Source organism: Astatotilapia calliptera, chromosome 11 (genome assembly GCF_900246225.1).
Source record: "Astatotilapia calliptera chromosome 11, fAstCal1.2, whole genome shotgun sequence".
Classification (NCBI taxonomy): domain Eukaryota; kingdom Metazoa; phylum Chordata; class Actinopteri; order Cichliformes; family Cichlidae; genus Astatotilapia; species Astatotilapia calliptera.
This window is the reverse complement of record NC_039312.1, coordinates 31143170-31156364: the sequence shown is the minus strand read 5'-3', so window position 1 is coordinate 31156364 and position 13195 is coordinate 31143170. Positions and strand designations below refer to the sequence as shown.

The 13195-nt window shown below is 38.9% G+C and overlaps 1 protein-coding gene across 2 annotated transcripts; it reads left to right on the top strand.

The window, feature by feature from the left end:
* The first annotated feature begins 287 nt into the window (after positions 1-287).
* On the top strand, positions 288-11759 carry tmem106ba (transmembrane protein 106Ba). 2 transcript variants are annotated; one of them, XM_026185099.1, is made up of 9 exons: positions 288-351; positions 1435-1581; positions 3740-3941; positions 4713-4776; positions 4920-5079; positions 5336-5476; positions 6617-6666; positions 6752-6805; positions 10553-11759. In XM_026185099.1, exons 3-9 carry the CDS (start codon positions 3752-3754, stop codon positions 10671-10673), a joined length of 780 nt encoding a protein of 259 aa, XP_026040884.1. In that variant the 5' UTR covers positions 288-351; positions 1435-1581; positions 3740-3751; the 3' UTR covers positions 10674-11759. The 2 variants fall into 2 exon arrangements, with proteins under 2 accessions (XP_026040884.1, XP_026040885.1); XM_026185100.1 differs by lacking the exon at positions 288-351 and adding an exon at positions 473-616.
* Positions 11760-13195: the final 1436 nt, after the last annotated feature.

Below are 13195 nucleotides of genomic sequence, written 5' to 3'. Positions count from 1 at the left end.
AAACACGAGGAAAGTATGCATGGCGTGGCGAAACTGAACAAATGAGAATACAATTAGCAGGGAAACAGAAGAAGCTGGAATCTTGGAGATTACTGGGTCAGAGTGGCTTACTTAGAGACAGACGGTGGCAGGAGGACAAGCTTGCGTGTGCAAAGGGGAGTTATTCCTGAGCGGAGGTGCGTGAATCCTGTAATCGAGACCAGTGTCCAGAGAATGCGAGTGGCTGAGGAGTGGGATGGTGACGTGCCGAGAACACTGCAGGCACAAAGAGTTAGTTGACGAGCTGGAGGAGAAGAGATGGTGACGCTAGTCTTAAATACCGTCTCGCTTATCACTGAGAAACGGGGTCAGGTGAGTTGCACAGGTGAGACGATGAGGGCTCCGCCCCAGGGCGGATTCTGCAGTCATAACAACAACAATGGAAAGGTACCGGAAGCTTACCCAGACTATGACAGGGTTTACAGAGGATGGTTCAAACAAATTAAAAATATCTAGTGAGCAGCAGTTCTCTGGTTGGAAATGCTTTATTGATATCAAAGGCCCGGTAAGAATGACCAGGCTGCTTTGACCTGCAGGCAGGCAAGAGCAACTCAAATAACCACTCGTTACAACTGAGGTATGCATAGCATGTAAAATATGTCAAACATTGAAGCAGATTACAGATTACAGCAGCAGCTTGTCAGAACAGAACAGAACAGTGAGCTTACAATTCACAGACTCACTAAAACGGCACAACCAAAAAGTAGTCGGGTCTGATGACTCATGGAACGGTCAAAATTTGGGGTAAACAGGATGAAAGAATAGATCCATTCTGCATGATTCAGGCTGCTGGTTGTGGTGTAAATGTGTGGGGGATACTTTCTTGGCATGCTTTGGGCCTGTTAGTGCCAACTAAGCATTGATTATACCATGTCAATCTATGCCACAAATAATAGAGGCAGTTATTAAGGCAAAAAAGGTCCCAACGCAGTACTAGCAAGGTGTAACTACTGAAGTGGCCAGCGACATGATGGTAAACAAGTCAGAAAATAAATATAAAATGTTTTTTGGTTTGTTTGTTTTTTAAATTTCAGGGATTTTGTTTTATTGTTATTGTTGTTGTTTTTTATTTAAATATTGTACAGCGATGGTAACGACTATTAAATCTCAACTAAAATGTTTTTTGCAACTTTTCACAGTAAGTTGCAGTATCTTCACGTCCTACCAGGGGGCGCAGTTTATGCGTTGTAACTGACATTTTTGTCACTAATTGTGGAAGTAACTGCTGTTGCTGCAGCAGTATACCAGAAGACTTCTTCTGGTATAATGACCTGAACAAAGGCAGTTCATAGTTCATAGCATTACACAAAGAACAAACATGTGTTATTTGAGTAATGACTGGGTGTGGCCCAGTGCAGCTTCACCTCCAGCATCCCGTTTGTTTGAACACAACAGTGCAGACGGATAAATCCACCATCATCGGCTTGCCCAATGAGAAGAGCGGGGGGCGTTCCTGGCGTTATTTCTCCGCTGGCGAGTGAACCACAACAAACAACGGAGATACACCGGATGGCAAGTAAAACAGACTAAAACACACATCAGGTAAGCGGTTAGCGGAATGTTAAACGAACGTCTGTTGGATATTTAACGACTTCGACGACTGGCGAACCGTCGATCCGGTTTTAATTAAATGTCTGAATTACGTTTGGCAGCCTACAGTCGACGCAGAATACGGGTTTTCAGAGTGTGTTTACATTTTTAAAAAAATGTATAAGCTAAATGTGCCTATTGTTTGTAAAAATAAAGGCGTAAAAGCCGCGTTCCACCGGCCGGTACTGTGTGTCCTCGGCTAGCCTTAGCAGCTCAGCAGTAGCAGTAGCAGTAACAGCATGGCGGCCTTTGCTGTGTGTCGTGTATGTAGACAACAGCCTGGGTGAGTCTGGAGCATTTCTTTATAGTTTTATGTTGAGCAACCCTCAGATGAAACAGCGTGAATATCCAACGGTGTGGAAAAAGGCAACTCAAACATGACGGTGCTATACGTGTTGAGAAACACCGGCCTACTTTACGGTTTAAAACAAATACCTAGAGTTCTTTACTATGAGGATATTAGTTCAGGCAGAACTGCCAGTTACTGGTCATTTACTTAAGTGTACTCACATGAAATCTTAGTATATTTGAAACTATAGCTGGCGTATTAATACTTCAGCAGTTCTTTGATATTAGTGTATGACAGACCAATATTAACCACTTTATATAACACGTTTTCTTATATTATTATACTTGAATATGGCACTGTGCTTATTTACATTACATTATTATTTACAACTGCTGAGTAAGTAGTGTTTTAAATACCAGAGAAACACATGGGCCTAAATTCCAACTATTTTATCATCAGTGAGACCGAACACAATACAGAGACACAGAGCAGGCAGATAGCAAGTGTGTGACTTGCATGTCCAAAGCCCCCACTGGATGCCATTGTTTTGACAATACATAGTCAGAAAGCCATGCCAGCACTGCTAAAATGAGCAAATAACCTAAGAGAGCTGGACAGTTTGAAACTGGTTGTACTGGGAAAAAATAAAATGCACCGGTACCAGTGCCCAGCAGCATCTGTTTTAAATGAGCACAGCCCTAAAAATGCCTCACACTGCAGTAAATGTACTTTGGAAAATATGGAGCAGATTTTTCCTGTTCAGTGAACACGTCTGCTAGTCATTAGAGTCAGATTGATTTGACAAAGCAGTCTTAAAGCAATAATATCATTAAAAAAACAGATTGCTCACATATTTATAACCTTGAAGAAACACATCACACAGCAAAGCATATTTATGAGTCCTCAAGTTATGTCTGAATTATGACTATTAATTCCTAGTTATGGCATTCTATGAATGTAAAGCTGTAGTACTATGCAAAAGTTAATTTGCCCATCACTTCTTCATATTTTGTTGGAGAAATAGGAAATAGGTAGAGCAATTAATAGGGGTTTCCAGTTACATCATAGATTTCTCACTGTAGTCCAAATCAAGCATAACTTGAGGCAATTTACTCTCTCAACGGTCTCATGTACTAAGTTTGTTTCAGTCTATACAAGTTAATATTTTATACTTTAAAAAGAGCAAGTAGGTCAGTATTTAGAGGTTGGAGAGGTAGGTGCTAGACACCATAGTTTGCACCAACTCCCGTTCCCTCCTCCCCCGACAGGAAAGACTTGTTGTATCAATTTGATTGGATTATTATCTATGTATCAGTATCTATTAGAAAGTACTCATTTAGGGTTGGGTTTTAAAAACTACTCATTAGATTTAGGAAAAAGACTGGTTTGAGTTAAAATACAGCAGTTCCCGCTTCTTTTAAAACTCTGTTACTCTGTCACTGTGACAGTAAAGTCGTACTGACGGTGGAGAAAAGAATGTGACAGTTTGTCTGCGTGACCATGAGCAATTCAATTACTGTTTCATTCCTGTCACATTTTGCCATGAGAGTGGTCTAAATATTTAACTTACAAATGTGTTAGTTAAATGTATTTTAGACAACATTGAAAAATAGAGAAGAATAGAGTCTATGTTTGAATTCCAACAGATTTACAAAAGACTTTTGTGATGAAGTTTGTTTCCCTGGGAAGTGTTTACTGGGATACATCCAGATCTAATTTTACATCCAAATGGCTCTCTGGCATGTGGTTAGTCAGCATGGCGTGCTGAACTTGTGCAGAAGTTCCTCTCTCTGTATGTTCTTTTTTTTCTGCTGATTACAGACAGCTGCAGCTATGGGCAAGACCCAGTCACTCTTAGCTAAGCAAAAAGACGAGAGTCAAGATGCTCTGACGGAGTATGGGGGGAGTCACACAGAAGAGGATGGAAAGAATGGAGATGTGTCTCAGTTCCCCTATGTGGAGTTCACTGGACGGGACAGCGTTACCTGCCCCACATGCCAGGGCACTGGCAGAATCCCTCGTGGTAAAGCTTAGCTGTTAAATGTTTAACTGTTAAGAGTTTTTTAAAAGCAGAGATATTAAAGTACCCATCTGTACAAAATACCCATGAATCAAGTTGAAATTTACAAGAATACCATCCCAATTTATTATAAACCTTTAGTAATGGCTTAATGAATGCTGTATGCATTTGGTTTTATCAAGTTTGACTGACAACTCTGCATTATAAGGAAACATGCAATCCAACTGCTTGCACATTTTCATGCAAGTGTTGCTTGCATTTGCATCACCCTTTTCCACATGTCACCTCAATTTCCAACCAGTAAGAAAAGCAAGGACAAAAACGGAAATATTGCTTACAAAAATTGTTATAACTTAAAGTCGAAAGTTATAACTTAAAGTCGTAGTTATGTTCTTAAGACCACAGTTCTTTTCTTGGCAACTATTAAAACTGGCTTGGCCTGCACTTGCTTATCACTCATACTTAAAACCAGATCTGGAACTCAGGACTGCACATTTCTGCCAAGGCCAAGTTTTCTGGATCAAGAGGAATATACTGATCTAAATTAGTTTATTGATATTATCAAGTTGTCTCCCATTTGATATGCCCTACTTCAAAGAGGTGGTTTAATTACTTAGGTGCCACCATTAGAAATCGAGTCAAGACCTGAAAATTGCAATTTTAAGTGAGAAAAATAAACTAGGCGAAGATTCTTCTTTGGATGTAGTTTTAAAGCAGTGATGCGAAATCGATTCCAGCAGTTACACTTTTTTTTTTTTTAAACTCATTCAACAGGTCAAGAGAATCAGCTTGTGGCTCTGATTCCATACAGCGACCAAAGGCTCAGACCAAGCAGGACGTAAGTCTGCATTGTGTGCTCTTTTTATAAATTAGCTGCCTTAGCTGTGCGTGTGATGAAACTAAATGAACACACAGCAGCACAACAGACTTTGAAGCCAACAGCTGTTTCAGCTTTTGACTTCTCCTTTCAATCTCCTGCAGAAAGCTGTATGTCACAATATCAGTCGCTCTGTGCCTGCTGCTGTCTGGCCTGGCAGTTTTCTTCCTATTCCCTCGCTCCATTGATGTCTCCTATGTGGGAGTGAAGTCTGCCTATGTCTCCTATGACCATGACAAACGAATTGTCTATCTCAACCTTACAGTAAGTGTGAGCACTTTATAATAAATGATACATAAAATATATACAAAATAAAACGTAATTAATAATCTAACTGAATTTACTGATAGTATTGCATCAGTAGAATGCTGCATGGTTTAATTCTTAATTTTGAATTACGCATTTTTTAAAAATATTTAAATTGATGCTAGCATGCTTAGACAGGCAATGACCAAGGACAGCTCTAAATCAATAATGTTTGCTAACAAGTTTGCCATATTAACTACCTTCTTTTCTCTAGAACACACTGAACATCACCAACAATAACTACTATGCCATAACTGTGACCAACATCACAGCCCAAGTGCAGTTCTCCAAGACGGTGATAGGGAAGGCCAGGCTTAGCAACAGCACAGTGATCATACCACTGGATGAACAGCAGGTAGGTTGATATATGTTTTCTGTGTTTAGACCACTTTTCTCACATATTTTCTCCGATAAAATCTGGGTTCTCCTAATTTTCTCTCAGGAAACTCACATGATTTGCACTAACCTCAAACTTTATTATGCATAAATGGAATTTGTGCATCAGTCGGCTTTGTGTGTTTTTCTGAATTTTCCAGGTTCTATGAAACAGCCTACATACACAAACACTCATAAATATCTTACATACAATTTCCACTTACCACAACTTGGCAACCCACAAGCTAATTCGAGGTGTATGTGTGCATCTAAGACCAGGTTGATGCTAAAGGCGTCAGTTCACTATGTCATTCCTATTGTACTACTGCAGCACCTTCTTACTGTGAAAACACAGTACAGGGTGAGGCTTTAAAAACATGGGGAAATAAAGTAAAGGCCTTTGTGTGAGATGAGTGTGCAGAGGTCATCTACAAAGTTCAGCTCTGGAAGATGCTTCAAAAATATACAATTCACCAAAACCATTTCACACATTACTGGTTTGTTAGTTATGGTAGAAAATACATTTTTTTAAAAGGGGGGGGGGGAAAGGCTAAATCATTAAAATCACTACAGCATTGGTGTTCTGATAGATATACCATAGCAGGCCATGTAGGAGGTTACCATTTTTCTGCACCCCAGTGTCAGTATTATAATGTTGCAGTGTAGTTTGGAGATTGTCTTGATCACTTGGCTCAGTGAGCCCTAAAAATGTACAACTGAGTACAAAGTATCCCTCGCAGTTTCTGTTTGTTTTTGTTTTTTTCTTGACTTTCTTTATTTTGCTAGTGAATTTGAAACGTGTCCAGCTGCGGCTTTTCTGTGTGCAGTTTGCATGCTCTCTCTGTGCTCGTGTGGTTTCTCTCCAGATGCTGTAGCTTCCTCTCACAGTCCAAAAACATGCATAGGTTTAGGTTGACAGGCAAGTCTAAATTAGCCATAGTTGTGAGTGTGAGCGTGAATGTTATCTCTGTGTTAGCTCTGCGATAGACTGGCGACCTGTCCGGGGTGCACGCTGGTTTTCCTCTGTAACAGCTGGGATAGGCCCCAGCCCCCCGCTGGATAAGTGGCAGAAAATGGATTTTCAAATCTAATATCTTTTCTCTCTGAATTGTGTTTACAGATTGATTACATGGTCCCCACCATCATCGCTGATGAATTGAGTTACATGTTGTGAGTATCTTATTTGAAGTCCTATTAATAAGGCATTTTACACTCAGATCAGTATCATGTTTAATCTTACTTGTCTCTCTTTCAGTGACTACTGCACCTTACCAACAATTAAAGTTCACAACATAGTGGTCATGATGCAGTAAGTATGACAAGATATTGAATATTTTTCTTTTTATGTCTGATACTGTGCTCAGCTGAGCATCAGTCTTTACTCTCAGCTCCCTCCTCCACACTTGCATAACTTCACCCACACACCCACACACACTGAAGATCTGCCCAGAGCAAACAGCCTTCTGCTGTGGGGCACTGTTCAGATCAGCAGAAGCCCCGGGCCTTTGGGTGCTTTGCTCATTTACACGTCAAATCTGACTTGGAAGCAGACTGTAAATTTAGCAGTTAACATTTCTCCTAATTAATTCTCTGAATCGAATGTCGGGGAAGGCAAACCATTGGTCTCTAGCCAAGTATCATCAGTATCATTGCACTGATGAATGCCAGTAAAAATGAGGATGAGAAAAGCAGCCAATATCCTAAAACCTAATGTAGCCTTTCAGTGGTTTTATATCTGGACCATGATACAATAAAGGTCAGTTGTGACTATCTAATCGAGTGTCTTGTTGCAATTGAGTGTATTCATTTGCCTCTAAAAAGACTTTTATTTTTAAAATCCCTTCAGTCTGTCTTGAATATTTTAGGAAGATGAATCAAACAGTTGGATTTATAAGAATAACTATAGTATACATAAGAGAAAATTATATTATGTCGCATACACTTGTAAAAATGGGGGATGGGTCAGTTTCAGACAGATTTTCTTATGTTAGTGAGGGAAGATGTCACTAATACTGTATTTTTTTTTTTTCTGCGTTTGCAGCCAGTTACAAGAAAAGGGTGATCTTAAAGAGTCGGGTGCTACAACAGCCTAAGGCAGAAGTTCAGTATAAGCTAAATAACGCCCCCACCCCCCAAGTGTGAAGAATGCAGAATGACTCTAAAAGAGTCCAAGAATAGATTTTCTTTAAAAAGTCAGTTCTGACAGAAGTAATGATGAGCAAAGTTATTCAATCCCCCCCCCACGCACACACACACACACACACACACTTCAGTGTTAGGACACTGCCGCTCACAGCTGACAGTATGAAAATGATGCCGTGTCTTTGTGAGAAATTATTTGCTTGCACTAGTAATTGACTCTCTTCAAAAAATTAGGAAGCAAGTGGATGTTAAAACTGGTTTGATAATCACTTCTGCTATTTAAACAGACAAGCATACCAAGCAAATAAGTAATTATATTAATACCATGCAGTGACATGCAGGGGGAAAAAGCTTGCGTCTTGCTGCAGTCTGGCAGAAATGTCTTAAGCTAAAAGCAGCACTGTTCTGTAGCACTCCCGTACACCTGCGAGTGTTTCTACAGCTCCATGAGGCTGCTAACCTCATTGATCACATTATTATAAATGTCAGGCCAATGAGGTAATGTCAATAAAAAAATTTATAAAGCTTTTGGCAATACCAGATTTTCAGATGGACTAATTTAAGTTTTACCTCTAGGAAATTTTAAAATCCATGAAACTACAGTCTAAATGTGCAGAGGAAGCAGGGCTCTTATCAGCTTTATTTGCAAGATTTGCGACACCTTGGCAGCAACTACAGCTTTCTAACGATGCACCAATGCAACTTTTCCCAGCTCTGATACGACACAGATCTGTTGGCTTCATGCATTTTTCAATGTCAAGTACTCATCTGATACTAATGTTAAATGAATGATCTGTTTTCACAGTCACTCTGAGGATCAGACTGGAAGTTAATTTTTTACATAAGACAATGTCAGGCTTTGCTTCACTGTTTTGTTTAAATAAAATGTAATAAATCCAAGAATGTAAATTTAGTTGATTGGCATTTCTTAGTAAAATTAAAAAATCCCAGTGAGACCAAAGCAAATACAGGCGAAGGGGGGGTCACTGTTTTCATTGTTTGCACCAATCTCTTTTCAGCTCACTGTGCGACTCTTCACAACTACTGTTTATTCTAGTTTCTCCTTTGCCTGCTCTCAATGAGACTTTTCTTACTATCATGCAAACTTGTCAAGTGAGGAGTGGAACTGATAGCTGTGAAGTCATATTCCTAGGAGTCGATTTTGTGATGTTATAAGTACAAGGAAAGCCTCCCAACCAGTTTTTGACTGTAATAAGAGCAAGAAAGAGAAGTCAACAGGGTGTTATCTGAGCTTTTCAGCATGACTCACCTGAAAAGCTGTGGTTGGCTGTTGGTGTAGCTAACTGCTGACACTTTGCTCCATGCTATCTCAGATCTCCTGCTGCTGATGCATGTTGTAGTAAATGCAGAATAACATAGACCTGAGGCCTGCACTATGAAGCCAGATTAATGACTTAGTGAGCAGGTCCAGGCTAAAGGTTTCTGTGTCATAAAAGTGGATTTCTTTTTATCTGACTAAGTCACTGTGGTAACTTAGACTGAACAGATAACCTGCTTCTGATCAGATTATGTTTCATGGTTTCACTGATTCTTTTATTTACAGCATGTATTAAATGTTATCTAGATTATCTACTGGGGGAATATGTTTTATATGTCCAAGTCGTTAAGCCGTACCACCGCTTAAACCACTGAAGCACCTGAAATGTATACTCATTTATTTTGTTATGCAGAAATTGTATAAACCTTGTTGTACTTGATTCTAATCTACTGCTTAGTCTCCTTTACACTGCTGGACGCTACAAGAACAGACAGCAGGAATACCTGTTCAATCCATAAAATAGTTTTCACTTTGATCTGCTGACAAAGTGCAGCAATTTTAATTTAGTTTTAATGTTAAAATGGATCCAGTTTACAGTTTCAGAGCAGCTAAACAGCAGCACAGAGAGCGTGCTCAGAGATAAAATAACTTGAATTCAAATGTTTTGGACTACTCTGTGCACGAAACCACCAGATTAATGATTTTCTGCAACATTATATAATTTTTTTTTGTTTTATTTGCAGTGATGCATTTTGCTGTAATGTTTTTTATCTTCTTAATCACAATTTTATCATCATCATCATCAGTTGATAATGCTTCTGATTGGAGTAGAGAGCACCTATTATGATTCTTTCATGCAGAAGAAGAGTCACATGACTTGCAAAATGCCCAGTTTGGTTTGAGCACGCACAGAGCCTGATGCATATACCCCTGCCTGATAGAGGAAGCTGATAAACCCTGTTCTTAACTGTGATAACAGTTATCTCCAACTGAGGTTTGGGGTTTTGTTAGGACAGCTAGCATAAAGAAAGCCTGGCTGTGTTGAATTTTGTTTGTAGTCTACCCCTCAAGTGAGGATCAGAACAATAAGCTGTCCAAACCCAGCAGTCAAAAAGTCAACTTCAGAAGTTGTTTGTTTTGAAGATAAAATGTGTTGTTTCTTATTGATTTTTACTGTGCTGAATCCAGATTGATCAGATTTGTTACTATTTTCAAGATATTTAATCTTTTTAGCTGTTTATAGGTACATGGCTGTGATAGTTAACTTTTAATCAGAAATTGTAAGCTCTTCATGGACGCTTCATATGATAATGTTTCCCCTTTCTTTAATTTTCGAATAACTATGAAAAACTGCTCTGTGCAGAGAAGACTTGATATGCCACATAGAATAACATAGAGGTTTATTCCACTTCAATTCACAAGAACGCTGCACAGAATTTATTTAGAGCTTAGGCCAGAACAAGATGTTGAGTCTAGGTGTGATAGATCTATAGATGGAGGAAATGCACTGGTGTAAGTTCTGAGCTACAGTACTTTCAACAGCAAATAATGATAGCAGTGATATCAGACTGCTGCACAACTATTTCCACTGATCTCTTGCACTTTGATCATGTTTGACTCTTGTTTGCTTTTCAGGGTGATGGTGACAACGTCTTACTTTGGCCACACGGAGCAGGTCTCCCAGGAGATGTACCAGTATGTGGACTGTGGGGGGAACACCACCTCGTTGCACGGGCATGTGCAGGTCTACCAATAAGGGAAGCAAAAGAGCTTAGGCATCAGATACTGCTGTTGACCTCCATACAAAACATCTTTGCTTTTAATTTAGTCGTAGTGGCTCATCAGTTTTTAAGTCCTGAATAGTTTATTCTGTTTAGAGGACAAACATGATGTTTAGAATAGACGTTTTGCAATAAAACCACCAAACGATGGTTTATCCCTCGTGAACCAGACCTGTAAATCCTCCTCATGGCCCATAGACGAGAGGTTTGTAGTTTTTCCAGGCTGGTAAAAACAGAGCACATTATTCAATATTCAGTATCACTCCTCCTCTGTATTTGAAATACTGGAAGCAATAGCTTTACTTACGATGCACTTTAGCTGGACCTTTTGAAGAGAAGGTAATGTCAATATTGCTTAAATAGAAGGGGAAAGCTGCTCACAGCCCCTCTCATTCTACACCACTTTATGAAATCGTTTCTAAAACGTGTGAGAGAGAATTGACTTTTGAAAGTAAAACTACTGAGGTGTTCCTAATCATTCCTTTCTGCTCTTATTTGACTCCTTTCTACAAACAGCCTCTCTCTTTTTGTTTCATGAATTTTGTTAGTGTGTAGAGCAGTACAGCAGACTCACGTCATCACTGATTTATTCTAAACTTTTAGTTTTTGTGCGGTGTGTGTGTGTAACTCTGTTAATCATCAGGTTAAAAGCGACGCGTGACTACTCTGAAGACCTTAATGAGCATATTTTACTGAAAAATAAAATACATTTTTCACTTGATAAGAAAATAACTTATAATAATATTTTTATGTCATAGGCTTATTCATACAAATGTCACCTTTTTTTAAAAATTTAAATTAATCCTATTTTTGTGGGCCATGGTGTAATTTGCTGTTTTGATCACATAAATATAATTTCTTAAATCAACATGCAAAGTTTCACAGTTTAAATCGCTGCAAAATCTCCACATTTCTACACGTCATTTTGAAGAAAGTAAACCGAAATCAAACTGTTCGTAATATTCCATAAATGTGAAAGTTTCCCAGCTATTTTCTAACATCTAAACAGTGGTTTTGTGTTTTTCATGCATGCCGGTGACAATAAAATCTATTCATTTTGAGCGTTTCTTGTGTTTTCTTGGTGTGCTTCTAATATACTGTGTACACACAGAGTGGTGCCAAATGTCTCACTCAGCTGAAGTATGAAGGTCTCCAAATTCTTACCTTTTCATTACTCCATTGTTATTACTGCACATTAATACTTGAAACTGGACGTTTAAAAGACAAGAAAAAGTAGGTCTTCATGTTTTCAAACATCTGCATCCAGTCCATTTCAGTGGACTGGATGCAGATGTTTGAGCAATGAATAGGAGATAAAATTTGCAGGTTTCTTACAAATGTGCGAAAACAAATTTCATCTGATCATAAATTAGTTGTCCATAAATGATTTTGTCTAGAAAATGTACCCGACATAAACATCTTCCTTTTATTGAGGATAACAGGGTTTTATTGTATTACACCAAAAGAACTACACCTGCAGTATCCTCACAACCCACCAGGGGGCTGCAGCTATTGTAGGGTGACCAGATACTGTACTTTTATCTGGAACTTGTTCTTTCTTCTCACAAAATGAAATAGTGTCCCATATTCTGATCTAGTTCACGAGCACATGTCTCCAAATAACGTTTTCTCTTTGACATTGTCTGTGCATTCCTACTGAAACTCAGAGATGAAATTTGGAAATAAGATTGCAAATTTGCAGTAATATTGCAGAAGACCAGTGACAAACTTTAGCGTAACTGTCCTTCATATTCCTCATGCCAAATCTGTTTATCTGCCTCTTAGCATTAGTACGGTGTCCCACACAAACACACTCATTAATGTTGTTGGGATCCTGTCACGAACCTATTCACTCCAGCAACTATCCACAGAGCTGACGCACACACATAAAGCAACATCTATTAACTTCCATTTATGCTCATAATAAATTAGAATTGAGGATGTGGTTGTAAAGCTGTGTGTGTTTAAGCTATTTATTAATGATAATAGTAATATTTATTACTATTTTCAAAGAACCTAATTTTGTTCACTGCTTTCAAAACTTCTTTCTGGTGTTATCCATCTGTTTGTTTCCTAAAGCGAGAGGCACAGGCCCCTTGTGTATCATGGTATGTTCACATCTGTTGCAGTCATTAAACCACCAGCTCACTTCCACTCCGGGATCCAGGTCACAGGTCTAGACCAGAGCTGCACTGGAATACATACAACAGAGAAAAAACCCTCTTGCCCCCATCGCTAATGTATTTTGCTTACTGATTGTACTTTAGTTGTTGCCAGTAGAGTGTTAGTGGGGCAGCACTGTACTTTTATTTTTGCTTCTGGAGGTACTTTATTACTAAATGAGTGATTTCCCCTTTGGATTTTTAACACGATGGCATTCATCTTTGTTGTTATTCTTTATCTTTTTTGGTGGTTACGCAGGCTAACTGCTGATTAGCAGGTTGAATATAGTGCATTATCAAATAAACCACATGAAGATATCACTCTGCAAATAAGC

Bases quoted from the DNA above. Each gene is read 5' to 3' on its own strand.
- tmem106ba (XM_026185099.1), top strand. From the start codon at position 3,752: ATGGGCAAGACCCAGTCACTCTTAGCTAAGCAAAAAGACGAGAGTCAA. The intron at 5,080-5,335 runs GTAAGTGTGAGC...TCTTTTCTCTAG, and splicing joins TTGTCTATCTCAACCTTACA to AACACACTGAACATCACCAA. The intron at 6,667-6,751 runs GTGAGTATCTTA...TCTCTCTTTCAG, and splicing joins GATGAATTGAGTTACATGTT to TGACTACTGCACCTTACCAA.